Below are 23,806 nucleotides of genomic sequence, written 5' to 3'. Positions count from 1 at the left end.
ACACCCTGTATTGATACTCCTATGAGGAATTGGTATAGGAAAAGTATAGATCTTTAAGGATGCATTAGCATCTTACAGGAACCTCTGTTTTCTCCTCAGCGTTTAACTTCTCAGCCAACAGCAAGGGTTATTTCTCATACATTCTTGAAAAACTAGCCAAAATGGGGCTAAAAGATTAGGAATGCAGAAAGCATAATTCCAGAACATTAATGACACAGTAGAGCAAAATTCATAGGGTGAGAGCAAGGAGGGAAGATAAAAAAATTTGAACATGCAAATGAAGATTGACCATATTTATGTACTTCTATCTTTAGGGAATGCTAAATCACAAACTCATCATTGGTTAATTAGAAGGTAATAAAAATTGTAGTATAATGATTGGATAAATAGTTAATGAAGGCTGAATAAACAAAGAAAGGAAATCTGGTGAAATTAGTGTGTACATTTTGGGCAAAGCAAAGATACAAATGTTATTCATGCAGTGCATCGGTCTTAAAGGATACCAATATCCTTCTAGCATTAATTGATAAAATTAACTCTCCAAAGACCAAAAGAATTCCAGCTCTCTCTCCTTCAAAACATCTTACACCGAAATGCAGATTTATTTGACAGCAACTTCAATTTTCATTCACTCACAGCGTGTGAAATTATTTTGCTGAACCTTGTTTACAACTTATTTACTGGCATCTTAAGAACCTATTAGCAGAAATTGGTGTTCTCTGTGTGTAGTAACTGTTTCTACTGAAAGAGCTGGCTCAGCCTAGGCTCCTGACCAGATCTGGCTGACAAACTAGTTTTCAAAACCAGTGGAGTGGTTTCTGCAGGGAGAACTGTGCTTGCTTTTGATAATTGCCTCAGCTTTATGAAATCAATCAGCCTGAAGGGAAGACCTCATTACAGATCTGACAAGATAGACTCCAGTTTCAATACTAGAACAACTCTCTGTCCTCAGGCTCTGAAATCTGCAATTATTTATTTTAGTTGGACAGAGACACCCATAATAGAGTACTTCTGGGCACATTCTCAGGGAAGTACTCAACAGATAACCTAATGGTCAGTGTGTTAGGAGCCTGCCCTTTTCCTGTCACTGAGGTGGAAAATTGGTCAGCAGGAATTACAGCATGGCCTAGAGCCAGCTCAAAGCAGGCACTGATGAATCACCATCTTCATAATCCCCTAACCCCAAAGATGTGGAAAGAAGGGTAGTTGTTGTAACTGTTCCCAGGGCTAAACTACAGCAAAATAAGGCTTTCTCTTCTCAGTTCCTCTGAAGACTGCCAGACTTTATTCTAAGGAAAATGATAGATCACCCATCTCCCATCTGTCACTTTGAAGTGTTCTATCAAATCAACATTTTTTGAACTTTTTTTCAGTGAGGAATGTAATTTTGCTGTGTTTCCTGAGCATTACATTGTACAGGGGAAAGAAGTCCTAAAGTGTTATTCTTGAAGTTGGAAATAAGTATTTTGCTTTTCTGTTCATGGAACACAAACACCTTAGCAGATTTAGTTCAGACTTTTCTGGAATAATTCACCCTTTACCAGGCCTGGGAGATGTCAGCCCCACAGAAAAAACACAGAGAACATTCTGAGTGTAGGAAAATATGGATTTAGAGAGAAATGGTACTTCTCTAGTCTAGCTGTAGTGTCACTGCTGGCAGTTTTCTAATAGTATAGCACCCAGAAGGAACAGAGCACTCCTGAAAGATTTGGGAGGGGGCATTTCCATTGTTAGGGGAAAATGTGGTTCTTTCATGTTGGAAAGTTCAAGGTAGTAATGAATATGGTCTCCTAAACATAGTTCAAGAAAAGAGCAATCACTGACTACTCCCAGCATTATTTATTCATGATTTACTTTAATAGCTTTATATTATTAAGGAAAAGTAGGTTAGAAGAGGAATGCAAAGCTAACATCTTCCAAGCCATAAATAGAATGTAGCCTGGAGGCCAAAGGAACCACACTACTCAAATGTCCTTATTCCATTTTTGAGGCAAATTTATATAAACCCTTGATTGGGTTAGAGGGGTGTTAACATTTGTTTAGTGTCCAACATGTGCTAGACCTTAAACATACAATCCCTTATTCAATTTCCCTCACTTTGCTGTAAGGGGGGCATTATCATCCCCCATTTTACAATGCAGAAACAGTCTGATAGAGATTGTGTGATCTGTTTTGTACACCTTATAAGTGGCACACTTAGTAAGTGGCACACCTAGTAAGTTGCAGATGTGGCCTTGAATGCAGGGCTGACTCTAGAGCAGCACTGTTCAGTAAGTTTATGGGATGGTTGAAATGTTCTATAGCTATGCAGTCCAATGCAGTGGCCACTAGCTACATGTAAAACTATTGAGCACTTGAAATGTGACTAGTGCAACTGAGCAACTGAACTTTTCATTTTATTCAATTTTTATTAAAGAGCTACATGTGGCTAGTGGCTACTGTATTGGATAGCACATCTCCAGAGATTGTCTTTTCTTACTGAAAAACTTTTAGTTTAAGTTTAGAGGTACACGTGCAGGTTTGTTATACAGGTAAACTTATGTCATGGGACTTTTTGTACAGATTATTTCATTACCCAGGTATTAAGCCTAGTACCCTTTGGTTATTTGTCTCGATCCTCTCCATCCTTCTGCCCTCCACCCTCAAGTAAGCCCCAGTATCTGTTGTTCCCCTCTATGTGTCCATGTGTTCTCATCATATAGCTCCCACTTACAAGTGAGAACATGCAGTATTTGGTTTTCTGTTCCTGTGTGAGTTTGCTAAGTATAATGGCCTCCAGCTCCTTCCATGTTCCTGCAAAGGACATGATCTTGTTCTTTTTTATGGCTGCTTAGTATTCCATGGTGTATATGTACCACATAGCAAAGACATGGAATCAACCTAAATGCCCATCAATGGTAGACTAGATAGAGATTGCCTTTTCTTAACTGTAGTTTGTAAAATGGGATACATAACCTGATGTATGTAGAACGATTAACAGAAGATCCATATGTGGGATCTCTTTTACAGCATTTTTTCAGTTAAGGGTCTTGGTCAATGGAAGGACTGTTTTGCCCCTCAGAAAGAGAGAATGAAATTATGCAGTTGCAAGATTAGGAATGGAGTGTGTGATTGTCTACCACCACTCCCCAGGCTTCAGGAATCCTAAGATGGAGAAGATGCCAGGAATGCTGAAGGAACCCATAAACCTTACTTCCCTCTCCCTTTCATGACAACTCCAGCAGCAGATCAGCTCATGTTTGGGGCGGGAAACACAACTACAGATACACCTTGACTTATGATACGTGGTACATATACACCCGATAAACCCATTGTAAATTGAAAATATCATAAGTCAAAAATTTGTGACTGACTGGGAGCCACAGCTGACTGCTGCTGCCCAGCATGATGAGAGAAGTACGGTTTCTACTGAATGTCTATCACTTTCACATCATAAAGTTGAAAAATCATAAGTTGAACCATCATAAGTCAGAGATTATGCATGCCATATCCCAAATTGTAGCTGAGTTCAGTTTAATGCTCATTTCTGGAGTGCTCACAATATAATGCAAGGTACTGTGCCACATCTTAAGGGAAGAAGGACTAACAAATGATTGAGGCATAAAGCCTGTCCTCAAGGAATTTACCGCTAAGTGGGGGTGGGGTAAGGCAAGAAGGAAGGTAGGCTAAGACAGAATACCCAAAGAACTACAGCACAATGCATGGTCTAGGAAGCTCAGGAAAAGTATAGGTTAACATTCAAGGAGAGCCAGAATAGTATTTTATAATCGAAAAGGCCTGAGGCTGGGCACAGCGGCTCATGCGTATAATCCCAGCACTTAGGGAGGCAGAGGCAGAAGAATAGCCTGAGCCCAGGAGTTACCTGCCTGGGCAACATTAGTGAGACTCTGTTCACCACAAAAAGGAAAAACAAAAAGTCTGAATTTCTTGTGTGACCTTGGGAAATTTACTTCAACTCTGTAAGTTTCCCATTCCTTGTGGTAAAATGAGAATAATAATTAGAAAATAAAATAAAGGGATAATGTTTGTAAATGGACACATTCAAAACAACCAATGAATAGTAGTTCCCCTGACGGGTAGTTCCACTCTCTCTGTTGCTATGTATTTGTTGGTTTGGGTAGAGGTAAATAAGGAAAGACATCATGAAGGAAATAGCATCTGAGATAAACCCTAAAGGAAGGACGTTGTTTTAAATATTGGAAATTAAGAAGCAGGTGGAGGAGCAGTGTGAGCCAAAGGTATGGAGGTAGGAAAGTACTGGATGCATTCAGTGAATGCCATAGTCCCATTTTGCTAGAGTGCCAGCCCTTTCGACTCAAAGTGTGATTCCCGCACCAGCAGGATTAGCATCATCTGGGAACTTATAAAAGCAGACCACAACTCAGATTTACTAAATCAGAATCTGCATTTTTACAAGAACCTCAGGGAACACATGTCCATATTAAAAAATTTGAGAAGTATTGGGGTAGAGTAAAAGCTAGGGCATAATGGAAGACAAGGCCTGAAATGGATGCAGCCTTGTTATGAGAGACTTCAGTGCCTTGACCAAGTAGTTTGGGGAGTCACTAGAAGTCTGAAGGATCACTGTCAATGAAAATTGGACTATGACCTGTATCCCACCTTGAAAATAGTGATTTGAAGATAAATTTGCCTCTGATAATTTTTGTGTCAAACAAGCCCCTTAGTGTTTCCAAAAAGGACTTTTACCTTTTCTTTCTCACTTCTTCTTCATTACCTTTACTTACCCATTAATTGTAACTCATACAATTGCTTCAGCTAAATTAGTTAGAATATTGAACTCATGAAATTGACAAAGTAGGTTTCATTTGTTTGACATCAGTTAAGACCTGGCACTGAGAAATGTCCAGTTATTTTGGCTGCTAAGCCCTGTGGCTGAAGAGTAATATTGCAATCCATAGACCATTGTCTTTTGGACATTGTAAATATTCCCTCAGAAGTAGCAGGTGGAACGGCTGGATAGTGAGAGCTGCAAATATGGAGTCAGAGGTTTTGAGGCCTGATTGAGGGAGCAGGAAGGGTGAATGAAAGTGACGAGGGGCTTCCAGAGATGGATAAATCCTACAAAAGCACCTGCCAGAACATTAAGGGTCTGGCCATTATCTTAACCCCTCATTTCTCCAAAAGTTTTGAATTGAAAACTGATTTGGAGACCCTCATCTCCCAACATGGAGTCCCATATCTGATTTTAAACTGAAGTCATTTGGAAAATAAGACTTAGGTTATAGAAATTCATTTTATAGACAAATTAGCTAGACTGTTCTTATTGCCAAGTACTGCTATTTATTTTTTCAACATTAATTTCTGTCTTGAGATTGTTGCCTTAATTCGAATTTATCAGATTCCTCAAGACTTTAGCCATTTTCTTTTAAAGTGAACTAATCCAGGGTGGAATTGTATTTCTTTTCACTAGGTTTATACAGCCTCTGAGCCACAGCTGCAGATAAAAAGTGGCATGCACTCACAGGGTCACATTTTGGTATTACAACCTGGGGCAATCATTAAAAGTGTTAGATTGCATCATGAAAGTTGGTCCTAATTTGACCTGATAGTGGACAGCTATGTAAAGTGAATTGTGACAGTAACTGTTACAGCAGCTGGGCACAAAGAGATTATTGATCTTCTCAAGCAAGAATCATGAAAATTCTTTAGTGCTTTCCTCAAAGCCCACGAATCATTTGCATCTATATGGCAGACATCTTTGCGTGTGAACTCCTTGACTTGCAGATTGGAGTATTCACTGAGAATCACACTTCATTCTGAGATGTTTAACCCCCTAGTTCCATTAGATGAGAAATGTCATTCTCCAAGGAACCTCACCCCCACACTTTCCCAATATACATACTTTCTAAAGCCGCCTCATATGTGTTATGGAGTCAGATAATCTGTATTTCAACATGACATGAAATAACAGCTGGTCAGCTGTCTGCACCAGTCCACTTGGTTTTAGATGAGATTACATTACCACATGGATTTCTTTATTGTGAACATAAGATACAGAAATAGTAGAAATCTTTAACACCAATGTTTATTATCTATTTTAACAATTGTGTTTCCCTTTGGACAAACTGTACATTTTGTGGGCTGAAGGGATGAGGAGACAAGATATGAGAGAAACGAATGAAGTACAAGGTTTTATTAAGTTTATCCTCAGGAATAAAAGGGCAAAGACTGTGAGGGATGCATAAGACTTTGGACAATTTCTGACTTTGTTAGTTATCTGTTACTCTCTCATTTGTTTTTCTTACAGTGATTATCAGTAGAAACCTTAAAAAGTTAGACATCCTATGTCTTCATTTTAGCTAAGAGAAGCAAGAAGCAGCTTTAGGGAAATAAAAGGATCTCCCAAAATAGAGTAGGTGATAGTTTTTAAAAGGTAAGGAAAGCAAGCTGAATGCCTAGGAGCGCAGCAAGGAGTGGGTTCCATGCTAAGAAGTGCCCCTGGATTTAGGCCTGTCAGGAATTCTATAGATAAAATTTCTGTGTTATAGAAGAATAAACTAGATAACCTCAAAACTTTCTTCCAAATCTAATATTTTTCAGTTTCATCATATCTAAAAAAATGGTAGAAATTGCTTCCGTAAGAGATTTAAAGATAAATTCTGTAGTTTGGGTGAAAATTACAATATGGTAGTTGCCAATATTTTTCCATTTATGTCATAATTGAAATTTCAGCAATAAGAGCTCTTGGAATTAAAGTGGTGGCATTCTTTTTTAGTATTTAATCATTTTAATGGGGCTAGTTTACGTAAAATAGCATTTGACCTGGGTCATATATACATGACACACAAATGAACCTTTAAATACCTATTGATTTACTGATTTACTGGTTTATTTGGTCCTGTCTTATGGAAGAAATGAAACAAAACAGTAAAAGTAGCTAGGAAGCACTGGTGTCATAGGATTTTGCTATCTCTATCATCCCTGCTCTTGAACTACAAATCTTTGGAGACTGTATTGGGTATTGGATGATATAAAATGTGGGTTTGTGTTCAGTGAGTCAGCTTACAGAGTAAGATGTCCCTCCTCCTATGAGATCTTTCTCCGTAAAAAAATGAGGCCTGAAATTTTGAACTGAATTGTCAGAATTTTCACATATCTGGATTATATATGAGGTGGATACACAGAAAGTGCTTGAAATCTCAGTCTTACTTGGTGCCAAAAATCTGTACATTTGTGTGATTAATAAAATACCTAAATCCCTAAGTACCCCTATGGTCCTAAATAAAGGGAAAGCGTAATTATAATAAAATGTCTATGGCTGAACACCTTTAACTCATTAGATTTTTCTCCCCTGGATTCCTTCAACTTTTAGAAAAAGGTGCAAACAGGAATGAAAAGGTTCAATGAGAAAAGTAGGGTACATCTTTGGATCAGGGCAGATTCAGAACAATCTCCTCACATTACATATCAGTAATTCTAGAAATTAAAAATGGAAATTCAATATTGTAATAGTAATAGTTAATACTTATTGAACATGTACTATGTGCCAAATGTTATGCTGAATCTTCTACATATATAATCTCATTTAATCTTTTTAGCAGTCTTATGAGTTAGGTACTCTTATTAACGTCCTTTTGCAAATGTGACTCCGAAGCTCCTTAAAATCCTTAGTCATCTACTTAATAAGGCAGACAAATGGACTAATATATTATTCTGTAAAACGATCAAATGCACAACAAAAATAAAAAGTTTTTCTGATTAACCATCATTAATCAGAACCTCCTAATCCCTGAGCATTCCTTTTAATCAACATTTCACCATTCTGCAGTATAGTAAATCAAATGATGGAGATGCATTTAGAATCTAATTATTGTAAGTAATGTTGATATAATCAGCATCGGAACTTTTAGGTTATGGCATTAATTCTTGATTATCAGCTGTCAAGTCTTTACCCTAATTACAGGTGTTAAAAGAATGAGTCATCTACCCCCATTCAATTAAAGATTAATTCATTCATTCGGCACTCAAGGTATGGTGCTAGGCACCAAGAATAAAATCGTAGGAGGGAGAGAGAGAGAAGTTTCCTTTTTAGAAAAGCTTTCAAATTTATAGGGGAAAAGTTTGTTTTAATTCACTCAGAATACTGTAATTCTCATAAACATGTATTTATTTTTGCCACAGCCTTAGGCATGTTATCACTCTTCTATACACATTATGAAACCAAGACTAAGAGAGACTACATGACTTGCCAAAAGCTATCAACTAGTAAAGGATAACCAGGATTTGAATCCTAGCCTGTCGAGATCTTTCCACTATGCCATTCTATCTTCCAGGGAACTTGTTTGGATCAGTATATTGCAGAAAGAATTTCCAAGAAAAGTTTTGGACTAGTGTATTAATCATATTTGATTCTGGGACTAATCAGGTCCAAGAACAATCTTCATTTGTAAATAGAATAATATCTAGTCTTCTTTTTAAATAGTCTTGGTCATGACTTCAGTTTTTTTAGTACATAGCAATTGATGTTTGCTTCTTTAATTCTAATCATGGTAGGGATTTAATAGGACATGTATATGATGCAGTGAACAGTTGACTTAAGATACAGAAGCAAGTTTTATTATTTCACTGTAGTTTCTCACATGATGTAAGAAAGAATGTTTGACAAGTCCCAGAAGACATTTAATGGAAGTGATCCAAGTGGACTCTGATTGCTGAAAAACAGTACTTGTTATGTGGGCTGAAAACGTTAGCAAGAGGATACTCTTTATTAGAAATAATAATTTAATGTCATTTCATTAGAATCTTAGCATTCATTTTGTTGAAACTTGATTGACCTTTAGCTGACTGGATTTCAAGGTTTTTTAAATTGACAATTTCCAACATTACCTCAAGAATTGTACAGCTATGGGCCATAGAAAATTTGGGAGTTAAATAATGAGCTATATCAGGCCAATCTGATTTCCCCCCTTTGATAGGAATCCCCTGTTTGATAGGATAGAACCAGTGGAGAAAGGCTTACAGGAGATGTCTTAACTTTGAGCTTTAAAAAACTTTTGACTTTACATTTCATGAAGTTTTAATTGAAACACTTAAAATTCCAGGCGCTAGTGCCAGAGGAGTAAGAACTGTCTCTGCTCGCCCCTGAATGAACCGTGTAAGACTTGGAGAGTAGAAAATGCCTTTTGCCATTTTATATGGTGCAGCAGTGACAAGTAAAGTGACCATGCTTCTAATATTATTTGAAGTGAACGAGATTAACATTACCAAAATCTAGGTCATAAGTCCCCATCACTCCAACTGCTAAATAACCCCCTTGCAATGTCTATATATTTGTTTCCTTTTCTTATTTGCCATAGAGTTATGGTTTTCTTTTTTTAGAAACCTCTATATTACTGTTGGAAGTGACTTTGACACAGGATAGTCTCATGATTATGTCTGCCTCAGTTCAACATACCTTGTAATGAAAGAATGGAAAAATGTCAGGAGATAATCCAAGGAATACAAAGCCAAGCTTTTTACAAGGAACAGTGGGTCCAACCATAGCCACATTTAATGAGGGTCCTATCTCCTTAAGGGAGGAAGTAGAAGACAGTTGCTAGCTTATGCCCAAAAAATGTTAAGTTGCCACAGAAACAGGAGGGATCTTACAAATGACAGAGCCACTGTCTTATATTTTAATTCTGTACTTACCAAAAGGATTTGTAAAAATTACAGAAGACAACTGTCTTTAAGGAATTCACTCGTCATTTCTAGGCTCTTAAGATTTAAAAGGTTTTCCACTAGCGGCTCACATAATAAAATCTGGAGATGTTCCCAGTCCTTAATGGAGTCTGGACTTTGGCTTTCTTTTTCTTCTTTAGGATTGAACCAGCTGCCCTTTGACCCTGCCAACAACAACGAGCCCCTGCAGTTTGGTAGTGCCAGTGGCCCTCTGGTCACAGAAGGCCTCATTGAGAATGGAGGGGAATCAAGCAAGAAAAGAAAGAGAACAAATACTCCTTCAGGTAAGCTAGGCGATAATGCACTGTCTTAAGTCAGTGCCAGAGTCAACATTTTCCCAGAGCCTAGTATATGGCAGGTTACATACTGTGCTAGGACATATTGTAAGAACTACAGAAATGAGAAAGAGTCCCCTGTCCTCATGGAACTCATTATGGGATTGAAGGAGGGAAAAAGCACATACACGAATCACTCTGATAATTAGATAGAGTATCATCAGCACTGTGGTAAATGTGTTAAGGGAAAAAAACTGATGAGAGCACAAATGAAGAAGAGTTTAATTCTGCCTTAGGGATTATAGAACACTTCATGGCAGATGTGCCTTTTTTAGCTAATCCTTGAAGAATAGGTAGGCTTGGGACAAGAGATGAGTAAAGAGCATCAATTTAGGTAGAAGGAATTGCATGAATGAATGGCTTCCCTGTGCATTTGTCTTTGTATGTGTAAGTGGCAGGCCATCCTCACTTTTACTTCTAATACAGATAACTACATATATTTGCATCTCCCCACCTCCACCCCATTCTCCTCAATACACACTATGCCTACATGCTTTATGCCCTTATAATTCTCTTAGAACAGTTGGCAAACAGATTCTTCTAAACCTTCTGTAACAGCCCAACTGAATTTTTAGCCTCCCTTGCAATTTCTCCTACCCCAATCCCTCATGTCCCATTAGCCTATTCTCATCTTAATTTTTTTTTTCCAAAAGGAGTAAAGAAATAATAGGAGGCCATATCTTAACTGATCATTTGATATTTTATAATTTTATCTCTTTGTTGCATGGTTGGTTATTCGTTTGGAGGTAGAATCCGTAATGTATGGAAACTGATCTGAGATTTGGGGATGGGCATAGCAGACATGTTCATCATTTTTTTGTTTGTTTTTTACTATTTTTACTTTCGGCTTATGAAATGGAGCATGTTTACAAACATATCATATCTGACTCTTAGATCATAGATCTCTGCTTATAAATCAAGATATTTGTTAAATATGAGTTTGGAAAATGAAAATACAATAAAACATTAGTTATATGGAGCCCTTAAGAAATGAGTGATACTTACAGACCTTTGTTTTCTGGATCATGGAAAGGCATGATGTATAGCTAAGGAACTGGCCTGAGTGCCATTCATGGCTTTATCTCTTTCTGGGGCCTGGAGTTACTTGCTTAACCTCTCTGAGTTTCACTTTCTTCAACTGTAAAGCAAAAGTGATACCAAAACATGTGTCTCAGGATTTGTTATGACAATTAGTTGAAATGATGTGGGTAAAGCACTTAGCATGGTGTCTGCATACCATAATCACTTAGTAAATGTTGCTATTGTTTTCTTAGTATTATTATATGATATGATAAATTTAATGTTTTAAATCATCAACGTATTTCACATTTTTAGGTTAAGCATTATGAGTATAAATCATATGTGTGTATATATATAAACTCATCTGTCTTTTAAAGACATGTATTTGACATAATTTAAACTTTGCTTGATTATTTATGGGCATAATTCCAGTCATTAATTATTGTACTGCACTCTAATACTCTTAAATTTTTAAGAGTTTACTAAAGAGTATAGGTTTTTTTACCTCTGCACTAAATTGTTCTAGACTGCGGTGGTCTTTTAGTTATTACATCTACATTTTACACATGCCTTGCCTCCTTCCTGCAGCCTACAGTCACTTTTTATTCCTCTCCATGTCCCTTCATATAGCAGCCCTTTTTCTCCTTCTACTGAATTAGAAACGTAAAAACCCAGCCAGCTCTCCGAGCTGATGTGTCAGATTAGTACGAGTAAAAGTTAAATCAGCTGTAAGTGGAACCTGCCATGGATAGAGTGCACAGGATTTAGGGCATCAACTTTAAGACATCTCTTTTAGCTCTGAGACCTTTGTGATCACCTACTAGTTTTTCCATTATATTCATGTTAAGTGATGTGCAAGTTTGGGGTAATACCTCCTGAACTGCAGTTAACTCATGAGGGTGGGGAAAGGGAGTATGTATTAATCTGAATTGGGAATTAACTTTAAAGAATTACAGTTTTATTTCTAATGAGCATATTCAGTGAGAGCAAAGTAACTTGCAGATATAGGATTTTAACAGTAGATTATGCCAATCTATAATTAGCAGGACAATTTGCACTCAAATAATGAATATGCTGAAGTTCTTAAAAAACAGTATGTTCTTTAAAATAGGTGAAATAAGCCCTTGTCAGGCTAAATTAGCTCTCTTGAAATCTTGTTCATACTATTTGCTTAGAGAACCTTTTCTTTGTTAGTAGGACAAAGGTGACTTCAACCCAGGTTAAATTACCACAAATTCTGAATTAGTGTAGTCCAAATTAATGAGATTTTACTATACAAGGAGTCTCTTATAATTGTTCAGCAGCAATCTTGTGATATTGTAAATAATCAGATAGCTTTATAATATTATTTTCTTCCTCTGCAGTACTAGACAAAAGGAAAAGGGAAGATGTTTCATGAGCAGCAACTTCCTTCTTCCTTTGTTATTGCCTGCACTGTGGCAGAGGAAAGATAGGGTTGGAAGTTCTCAAAGGAGCTACCAACCATTTTATTTCCAAACTACGTGTCCAGTCATTGCATCACTCGGCCCTGTAACTCCAGAGTTAAAGCCATCTCTCTCCCTCTCCTTCACTGCAAATGAAGGAGGGATATTTCCTTGCAGCTCCAGTTCCACACTACACATTTTTTTCCTTCCTTTCCTATCCCTCCTTACCTCTCCCATTTTCTACAAACTGTCTCTTTCCTTTTGAACTAAAACTGATTTCTTAAAAGTCACATGTGACCTTCAGATTGTCAAAGTCAGTGGCCTTTTGGCAGGTCACAATCACCTTGAACTGTTTCATTTGATGCTATTAACAATGCTCCCTTTGAATTTTCTCTACTTTTGCTTTCCTTGGTTATACACTTCGCAGATTCTTCTTCCTTTTCTGCCTCCTTCAAGCCTTCTTTCTCATTTTCTTCAACCCTCAACTTTGAGTATGCTATTATTCACATTTCTAGATAAAGAAATAAAGGATAAACTTACCAAAAGTTGAATGTCTAGCAAGTGGTTTAGCCAGGCCTCTAACTCCAAAGTCTATTTCTAACTACTATGGTGTGGTTACTGTGTCTTTAGTTATTAGGAATCTAGAACCACTACTAAAATGTATATTAAACATTGGTGGCAGACTAGGGAAAGCTGTGTTTGTATGAAAATAAATAGGTAAGAATAAGAGGAGCAGGCCTTGGATATGATAATCTTGAGGATTCCTTCAAACTCAGATCTCATGGTTCCTCTTTTCAGCTTTCTGCTGCTCCCCAAAACAAGTCTTCTATTTCAGCCACACTGATCCACTACCTTTCTCTGAAGACACTGTGCTTACCTACCTCACCACCTTGCTCATAACATTCATTTCCCTTTCCTAGCATTTCACTTGTCAAAATCTTATTCAACTGACAGTGCCTAGTACAAGTCCTACCCTCTGTAAGATGCCTTCTGGATCATCTTAATTAGAAATGTTCTCTTGTACCTCTGAAATATATTGGTCATTAAATTCATAGGAATCACTTGACACTGATTGTGGACCACCTTGAATTATTGCTTATGAGTTTGTACATATATGTCTTAGCTTTTCAACTCAGTTACAACTCCCCTGTTGGAAGGGCCCCTAACTCTCTTAGCAGAGATATGATATCTTACACAAAATAGCTGCTCAAGAAATATTTGTTGCTTGATCACGTATTTGATTGAATAATTGCTTTCTCTATGCCTTTTCTCTATGTCTCTATTATTTTCTTGTCATTTTCAGGGTAGAGCTTTGCACAAAACTGTGCCTTTGTAGCTGATGTTGACCAACTGATAGCTTCACTTGTCCCTAAAGACTACTCAGACATTTGTGAGATTACACCCATAGAGCAGGCACAAATCAAATCTGGGTGCTTGTGGAAAAAAAAATACCCGGCCCTAATGAAATCCTTGCCTTATTACTGTGAAAAAAAAAAAAAAATACCTGGCCCTAATGGAATCCTTGTCTTATTACAGCTGAGATTTCTTAAGTGCCCAAGGGAAACTGATAGGCAGAGTTTAAGTGTCCTGCCTCAACTATGAAGTAGGCCAATAATCAGGATTAGACATTACTGCCATATTTGACCACATAATCTTTTTTTGTGGATATGGTTGTTTTGTAGCTTTTATAAGATGAGCTCAGAATTCTTCAGAGTGTGTTTCCTCTTAAATTTTACCTTTTCCCCATGGAAGTGTTTTCTTGGTGATGCTGTAGCTGTACAAATTGTCTATGATGGCAGCAAATCCATTTATTCAGATGGTACTCTAAAGCAAAAGAGTAGAAGATTGTTAAAATCCATGTAAAATCACAATGCCAAGTTCTTTTCCCAAAGATGCCAACTGCCTCCTGGTTTGAGAGCCATATGGATTTGTAGCTGCAGAAATACCAACTCTTTCATCAAATACCTCCACTAAAGTGGAAAACACCATGAGTCAACAAGGCCAACTGGATGGTGACTAAAATTGAATGCATTGTTTTCAGCAACATCATGGTACAGTAATATTCAAAGAAGGTGTGAGCTCTCTGAAAGAGAGGGCAACTACCCAGGAATAATTATGATACCAAAGGGAGCATCCAGGTGTGGGCAGAGTCCTATTTCCATTGTCTTTTCTCTATAGGCCTGTGTTGAAAGATAGATTTGTGCTCAAATGTGTCATGCCCAGTACTAAGTAATATTGCCAAAATTCATGTGAATAATGAATGACTCAGTGAGAAAAGAGGGATCTTCAGAAAGTTTTCATTTGCAATAATGATTTAATCACAAAAGTTCAAGATCTCCAGAAAGACCCTTCAAAATCAATAATAATTTGTATTGGTATGGTGATTCTTTCTCTTAATGTATTCTCATACTCATTGCATTTTACACATTAGAGACGAAAAATAATTTTGTCTAAGGTAGACTAGCATCACCAGGAGTGTTATAATTAGATAAGGACCTCCAGAGAGTATCCAGTCTTGATCATAGACCTCCCAACTCCATTCTCAGGTTTCCTTTAGAATTTCTGGAAATCAAAATGGTACTTGACAATATAAGGACGGTGAACAATTACAGCACTACAAGGCTAGATTAATAGGAGAAAGTGGGCCTGCAGAGCATCAAGAAGAAATTTGGTCAGCCGTAAAGAAGAACTATATCAGATTGGGTTATCAGAAAACTTGTTCAGGCTCACTTGGAAGAGAAATATAAAAAGAAGATACACTCATCTGCTTGCGAGTACTTTTGTTTCCTTTCTTACCTGAAAGGAGAGCTATAAACCAGGAAACTTTTCTATGACACTTACAACCTTTTGATTTACCCCAGACTCACAAGTCTGAGACTTTTTATTTCACGTGTACTTTGAAGTCCACAAATGAAAGCACTGATTGTTTTTAAAGAGAGAAAATGCTACCATTTTATATCTTGGTGTGTGGTATTTCTAGCATGTCAGCTGAATTATTATTTTGCCAAAGGCAAGAAGAGCCTATTGTTCCCTTAGTTAGAATTAAAATAAGAAAAAGAGTAGACTAATAGCCTTTCTCAGTTTCTTTAGTCCTTTGGACATTTTTATCTGATTACAGTTTCAAGAAATAAAACCATTATCTCAAAAACTGGAGGATCAAAAAAGTAAGCCTACTGTCTTTCTCAGGTCTGATAGAAGAAATCCAGTGTGAAGTTTTCATTTTCAAGGACTGTCCAGGGGAGAGCAGACAGGGTGGCACAAAAGAAGCAGGATAGAAAAATGAAAATACATTTCTCTTAAGTTGCCACAATCATTGAAATAGCTTTGGAATGATTTTGTGACTTCATTGTACTTAAGTCATTGGGAGTTCTATCAGCAGGCATTAAGTGTAAGTAGCCTGATAGGTTGGTATATAGAGGCTAGTGATAGATGTTTAAGTCTAGTATTTTAGAGTTGGAGACAACCTCAACTAACTCCATTATTATTATTATCATTATATGTTGAGACAGGGTCTCACTCTGTCACCCAGGCTGGAGTGCAGTGGCTCTATCACAGCTCACCTCAGGTGATTCTCTTTCCTCAGCCCCTCAAGTAGCTGGGAATACAAATGTGCACTCATCACGCCCAGCTAATTTTTGTATTTTTAATAGAGACAGGGTTTCTCCACATTGCCCAGGCTGGTGTCAAACTCCCAGGCTGAAAGGATCCACCCACCTCAGTCTCCCAAAGTGCTGGGATTACATGCATGGATCACCATGCCCAGCCAAACTTCATCATTTTTACAAATGAAGAAACTGAGACCCAGAGAAGGGATTTATGCAAGGTCACATGGTTAATTCATGGCAGAATGAGAGCTAGTTATTACCAGACCCATATAATCATTTCAGATTGGCTAGGACTGTGGCATGTAATCGATTCATTTTTGCTGTGAAAGTTTATCTATAACCTGGAAACGCTAACTTCCCTCATGCTAATAATATTACGTGATTTGTCAAATGCAAGCTCACCTGGTGGTATGGGAGGCCCCATGTCTGTTTTGGCTGCTGCACAGGGGAAAGCACTTTGTTCTCAAGATAGAAAAGAGTTTGAGACTGGGAAGCACCTATGAAGGAATTGCTTTTTTAGAGCAGAACTCGGGCAACTCAGCAAATTACAGAAGAAACATTTTGTGACACCTGCTTACTTGACAAGGGACAGTTTGTGTCCCCATCTCAGCCTACCCTTAAGGTACTCCATTCAAATAGGAAAACATTTTATAATTATCTTTTGTCTGTGATTGTGTTAGGGCATTCTTTCATTGCTATAAAGAAATACCTGAGATGGGATAATTTATAAAGGAAAGAGTTTTAATTGTCTCACAGTTCTGCAGACTTTATAGGAAACATGGTGCCGGGATCTGCTCAGCTTCTGGGAAGGCCTTAAGAAGCTTTTACTCATGGCAGAAATTTAAGGGGAGGCAGGCATGTCACCTGGTGGAAACAGGAGCAAGAGAAAGAGTGGAGGAGGAGATGCCACACTTTATAACAATCAGATCTCATAAGAACTCACTGTTACAAGGACAGCACCAAGCCATGAGGGATCTTCCCCCATGACCCAAACACCTCTCACCAGGCCCCACCTCCAACATTGGGGATTATAATTCAACATGACATTTGGGCAGGCACAAATACCCAAACTATATCAGTGATTTAAACCTTGTTGTATAACTTCATTTAGAGAATCTCTTTCAATTTCTTGATTATTAGGCAAAGATTTGTCTGGAAAAAAATCAGTTTTAGGTGAGTAAAACTGAATTTCAGAGTAAGAGGGTGTTTGCATTTTGAGAGGTTGTTTTCATCTCCTCCTAGCTTAGTAAACTGCAGAAAGCAAATGTCATTTTTATCATTGGGTCCTGTAAGGTTCTCCCTAGCCTTAATAAGGGAAAGGAACATACTCAGACTGAGACCCAGAGAAACTGTACTGAAGTCTGTGCTTTTAGTGCTGGATTTGACACTTACTATTAGACTTTTAGCCTTAGGCAAACCACAGAAGCCATTTCTAAGCCTCAGTTTCCAAATTGGTTTAATGAAAAGCAATTTAAAAGCAGTCAGATAATACTTCTATGGTTACTGCTCTCCTTGTTATGGTGTAAGAGTGTGAAATAACCACATTGGTTTTCTTTTTCCGGTTCTGAATTAAACTGAGAAAAAAAATGAACCACAAAACACCTCATGAGGAACAAAATATGGCATCTACTTTATTATAGATAAAACTATGTTTAAGAACATGGCTTGTGTCTAAGGCTCATGAGACTTCCTACCACCTCTAGCTTCAAATGTATACCTTGATAGTCACCTGTGATGATTGAGACTTCAGAACAGACCATTTACCCTCCCATTGCCCTTGAGAGTGATGGCCTGTATCTCATTTCAGTAGAAACTAGAAATGAAGTGCAAAATGGGCCTGTAGGTCTACATCTAGAAGATGCTGCCTGTGCCCTGACTAGGCTCTGCTCACTCTAAAAGAAAGAGAGTCATTGCAGTTGGAGGGCATTTGGACCTGAGAGCCAGAATGCACAGGATAGGCCATGAATGAGTACTTATTTTTATTTTTATTACAATATTATTATTTTTCGAGACAGGGTCTCCCTCTGTCACCCAGGCTGGAGTGCAGTGGTGCAGTTTCGGGTCACTGCAGCATCAAACTCCAGGTCTCAAGCAATCCTCCCGCCCCAGCCACCCAAGTAGCTGGGACTACAGGCTGTGCCTACCATGCCTGACTAATTTTTGTATTTTCTGTAGAGACAGGGTTTTGCCATGTTGCCCAGCCTGGTATGGAGCTTCAAGGCTCAAGCCATCCATGCGCCTTGTCCTCCCAAAGTGCGGGGATTATAGGCGTGATAATCAGATAAGTCAACCTTGCTCCTGTGCCAAGGAACAAGCAGGGGTGAAAGCCCAGAGAAAATTTATGGTACTCTCTGTCCCCTTCCACAAACACAGTGGAAATTTCTTCCTCCTCATAGAATGGTGACAATTGGGGACAAGAACCAAACCCCAATCCCCAATATCACTTTTTAAGATTAGCATGACTTTGATTTTTCAAAGTCTTTTCCTTAGGATTGTTTTATACCAGGGGAAACTGGCAATGACAGTCCATTGTATGGTATAAGTAAATAGGGTTTTTCTAGTACATATGTGTTACATTTAGATTTTTACTTCTTCATGTACAAAATTGAGACAAATTCCAAATGGAACCAAACTCATATCCTCTGATGTAGCCTTGAAGTAGTAACTTACAGTGAAGAGATTTCATCTTCATAAATTTCAAACACAGAATACTTCTGCTGCTATTTCAACATTGTCAGGCACATGTGGTTGCAGACTGTACAAGTTTTCCCTTCTCTTCCACAACACCGAAGTATTACAATTAAAATATTGTTTACTACTACTAATAGCTAATACCTATGAAACACCTACTGTGTGCCAGACACTATGTATTTCAAAATATATTATTTGATTTTCACAGCAACCCTATGAAGTAAGTACAGTCGTTATCCTCACTTTACAGATAAGGAAACAAACAGAGACTAATTTGTCCAAATAGTAATGTGTCCCGTTAGTAAGTAGAGGAGAGGAGATTCAAACCCAGGCAATATAGCTCCGAAATCAGTGTCTGGAATCAATTAAATCAAAATGAAAATGGGGCCAGGTGCCTATGTTATTTACGAGCACCCCAGATGATTCTAATATGCAGCCACACTTGAGAACCAGTGCAGCTAATTATACTGTATCGAAATACATGTACCTAGGCCATTGTGATTCAGAATGCTGGACATTTGTAGTATTCTATGACACAGTGTGTCTAAAGTCCTCTATTAGGAACTGAAATGACAGAAGTGACAGTAATGGAGTAGACCAAAAGATGGTAAATGAGGTGGTTTTGTAGATGTTGACCTCTCTAGGTATTTCAACACAGAAAGAAGAGACCACCTAATTTGCAATTTTCTCTTTCTCTGCTCTATTTCCTGATGTCCATTGATTATCTACTGAAGTAAAAATCCATAATAATGAAATTCCCTCTTGTTGTGTGCTAAGGGGACAGTCTCGATTTTTTTTCCAATCTTCCATATCCTCCATAATGTGAGTTATTCAATTTAAGCCACGTAATTTGTAGTATTTCATATCGAGCAATTGCTTGTGTAATAGAATTAATTTTAAAATATTTTGCTTATTCTACATTTGATTTTCAAGCAAAAGCATCTTTAATGTGCAAGCTGTTTTGTAGATAAGGTGAGAGGTGATAAAAGTGGTACACAAAACCATTAGAGAGATGCTCAACTGCAGAAACAGTGTACTAATTTGGGGGAGGGGCAGGTTTCAGCAGGTGGCATTCCCTGTCTCCAGCCACAGTCTTCTGCTTATTTGATTCAATAGCAACTATAACAGCAGCAGTAGCTTTTATTAAATATTGATTGTATGCCAACTGCTATGACCGAATGCTTTACATATATAAACTCAAGCAAACTTTACAAGAAATCTATAAGATAGATACCATTCCCTCCTTGTTTACAGATTTTTTAAAAAACCTGAGGCTTGGAAAACACAGGAATTTCTCCCAGGCTAAAACTAATAAATAGTATAATCAGATTTGAAAGAGGGAGGCAGAGTAACAGTTGTTAAGAGCACGTGTTCAGAATCCTGGCTCTGACTTTAGGCAAGTGATTGCAGCTCTTTGACCTTAGTTACCTTACCTTCAAAATAGAGATAATAATAGCAAGTGTACAGGGTTGTTTTATGATTCAGTAAGAAAAATAATAAATAGTCCTTAGTACATGGTACTAGCACTATTTTATTCAGTGAATATTTATTTAGTCTTAATAAGTGTAAGGCATAGTGGTAGGCATTAAGTTACCAAAATAAGCTGTGAATAAGAATAAGACAGATTCCAACCCTGGCTTTGAGATGCTAACAGTCTAATAAGGAAGACAGTCATTAAGCAAATAGCTACACAAACAATCATTTGCAATTATGCTGTGTGCTATGAAAGAGTGACAGGTCACAGTGAACACTCAGTAAACAAGAGCAAATATTTACTGAGTAGACGTCTATTACGTACTAGGCACTAGGCCAGATAGAAGATTGAGTGCAAGTGCACAATTGGGATGAAGAGTGGAGGAATTTTCATGAAAATTTATGTGAAATTAGGGTACAGCTAAAGAAGCCATCTGCTTTCTTCTGATCAGTCAAGGAAGCTTTGTGGGGAGGAGATAAAACATAGAAGATGCTTGGTTTAGTTAATTGGAAAGATAAGAGATCAAGTTGAAAACAACCCATCTTTCCCCAAGATTAGTTCCTAGAGGCTGTGTAAATCTTGTAATGTGAGAGGCATTCCCAGCATGAGTGGCCTTTGTATCTGGCAGGAGGCTTGTGTGACAAACCCCAGGGACCAGACATTTTCTCTGAGATGAACACTAAGTGCTGAATTTTCTTCAGAACTTGACATAAAGTCTGAGCAGGCAACAAGTCATAACTACATACTGTTTTCAGATGCTGATTCACATACCATCTCATACAAATACAGTTGTTCTGCTGGCAAACTATTTTCTAATCTGGCCTTTTTATTCCCCTCCATAATTACCCTGATCTAGGATGAACAGCCTGAGAAACATTGACTAATGCATCCTGAATTACGTCAGCAAGGTGACCACAAGCTTTCAGCTTCTCTTGATTTTGTGTCAGGTCTCTGTGAAGCAGTTCTTACCACATTAGGTGTGGGCAGAGGACTACAGATCTTCCAGGCTAGAGCTTGCCATCAATTAAGACTGTTGTCCTTTGCTACAGAGCACCACATTCTCAGTGGCATAGCCTACAAAGAGGGGGATGCCTTGCCCTCCTGTCAAAAAGCCAGTCAGTTGGTTAGAAACCTTTGTCTCGCAGCTCAGAGTGCACAGAAGTATTTTTTGCCTTGATTGGAGCAAGTGAAGAAGTAGTAGCTTAGGAGCTTTACTCGGCCTTCCTTCTGGACCCCTAAGTGATGAAGTTAACTGTGACTTAGGACTTGGCACGCCAATAGGGGAAAGTCTTTTCACTGTAACTCTGTGAAAAAGGCCCTATTAGTACTCTCATCTTATATACGAGGTAAGTGAGATTCAGAGGCTCACTGGCTTGCACAAGATTAGACAGCCAGTAAGCTATTCAAACGCAGGTTTTTAAATGACAGTGAGACCTGTGCACTTTGCATTGTGCCCCACTGCTTTCTAAGGTTTCTGAAGAAAGAAGTAATTTGATCTGAGCTAGACTTTCAGAAGATACTCTAACTAAAGGGTTATCATGGATTTTAAAAGGGCAAAACTAGAACTGGGGAGAGAAGCTTGAAGACTTTTGAAATGGCCCAGGGAAGTGATATATGGGCCTGAGACAGTGTTATGGAAATAGGGATGGAGAAGAGGGGTTAGATCCAAAAAACTTGCTGGTGGTTTATCATTCAGAACTAATAGGGCTTGAAGAGTTGTGGAGCCTAGAAATGAAAAAAAACTATATTAAAATCATCTGGCCCACTTCTCTAAGCAGGATGTAATTATGCCCACTTTTACAGGTGAGTCATCGCAGCTGTGATTCAGCCTAAGTGACTTGTCCAAGGTCCCGAGCTAGTTTAGGACAAAAGAAGCTGGGACTCAGAACTCCTTCCTAGTATAAACCTCTTTCCACTAAAGCCTGGGATCTCCCAAATCTGTGTTTTGTTTGTTATTTTAAGATGTTATTATTGTAGTACATAAAAGTACACAAATTATATATGCATACCAATGAACTTTCACAAGTAGCATATTCGTGTAACAAGCACCTGAAACAAGACACAGGTATTTTTGGGACCCAGAAGACTCCTGTGCCCTTTTCCAATCATGTCCCCACAAACATCATTCCTACTCTTTTTAATAACCGCCTGCTGGGACATATCAGAGATTGGGAAATTTATTATTGGGATCCTCCTGTTTGTTGATGGGTGCTTAGATTATTCCTGTCATTTGGCTGCCACCACAAACAGTGCTGCAATGAACAGCCATGATCGTGCTTCTTTGTACACATGAGCAAGTATTACTCTAGAATAGAGTCCAGGAAGTAAGTTTGCAGGGTTGAAGGGTTAAAGGCTTTGAACATTTTGATGACTAATACTACCACAATGACTTCTGCAAAGGCTTCTCCAAGTCAGAATCTCAACCCTGGTATTTGAGAGAGTCATTTCCTGTCTTCTTGCCAGTGCATGATATCATTAATCCTATGAATTTTTGCCAATTTGACAGTTCAGAAATGATAGCTTTGTGCTTCTTTATTTGCATTTCTGTGATGAATAGTGAATTTGAGCATATTTTTCAAATGTTTACTAGTCCTTTCTGTTCCTTTTATCAATCATTTGCGATATTCTTGGCCCCTTTTTCTTTCTTTTTTTTTTTAATGATGAACTTCTAAGGGTTCTTTTTATGTTATGGAAATTAATGCTTCCTTTGTTAAATGTGTTACAAATGTTTTCTCATGTATTTTAACACTGTTTATGCTGTGTTCTTTCATATTGTCTGTTTTATAAAGTTACTTCCCTTTTGTAGATTCTCTAGTCATTCCTTTAAGCATGGAAATCCACACTTTCTGGAGTTTTCAGAGCAGCCCCAGTGTCACATGTTCTATCCCATTGCCCCCCAAAATACAAGTGTGTATGTCAAATTATATTTTCCTAATTCTATAATTAGAAAATTTAGTCATCTCACCTACAGTGGTTAGCAGTAAAGCTCTTGGTCTGTTTTCTAGACAGACTCCAGGTGCTCTTTGAGGGAAAAATGGGGTAGCAGAACACACCTGTCTTAGAGCTGTGGAATCTGGTATGTGCTAAAGGGAATGGGAATATGGTGTAAACTCTGGTCATTCTAACATCGTGTCCCCAGCTGTCTTTTGCTATGACATTCAGACAGCTTAGGCACATTGGAATGTTTGGTTGCCACTTGAAAGTGTTTGATTACACAGAATGAGCTCTGGAAGAGTTCTGTCTGATGTCTATAAAGGGAAATGGAACATCTTCTTCTTTTGGCACATGGAAAACATCTTAAATTCCTATCCATATTATTTAGGACTATAAAAATTAATCATCTCTAAGAAATAAAATGTTTGCTAATCAGATTTTTAAAAATGCTCTCAGGACAATATTTAGCCTATTTATGCAACCCGTTTAGAAGCATTCTCAGCAGTAGACAATTGCAAACAAATACTATGCTAATATGTTTACTTGGCAAACATGTATTGGATGCTTACTGTGTGTCAGGTAATGTCGGATGGAAGGGTGGATGAATATGCTAATTTCTAGCAGAAACTGAGGCTGGTGTAA

At 38.0% G+C, this 23,806-nt stretch overlaps 1 protein-coding gene across 8 annotated transcripts in view; it reads left to right on the top strand.

Annotated features, from left to right (window-relative positions):
- Positions 1-23,806, top strand: part of ENOX2 (ecto-NOX disulfide-thiol exchanger 2) — a 275,984-nt gene that overhangs the window by 95,809 nt on the left and 156,369 nt on the right. For 6 of the 8 annotated variants that reach the window (XR_004263438.1, XM_032260196.1, XM_032260198.1 and 3 more), the window contains one exon: positions 9,822-9,965. The exons of the other annotated variants lie outside the window; for them this stretch is intronic. Coding sequence is in view for 1 of the 6 variants with exons in the window: in XM_032260196.1 (XP_032116087.1) it covers positions 9,822-9,965 (144 nt within the window). In the remaining 5 variants the exon portion in view is untranslated. The remainder of the gene's footprint in view (positions 1-9,821; positions 9,966-23,806) is intronic. 8 annotated transcript variants of the gene reach the window in all.

Source organism: Sapajus apella, unplaced genomic scaffold (assembly GCF_009761245.1).
Source record: "Sapajus apella isolate SASKATOON/1434 unplaced genomic scaffold, GSC_monkey_1.0 scaffold115, whole genome shotgun sequence".
In the NCBI taxonomy this organism is placed as follows: Eukaryota; Metazoa; Chordata; class Mammalia; order Primates; family Cebidae; genus Sapajus; species Sapajus apella.
Note: the sequence above shows the minus strand (reverse complement) of the source record. Positions and strands in the feature narration are given on the sequence as shown.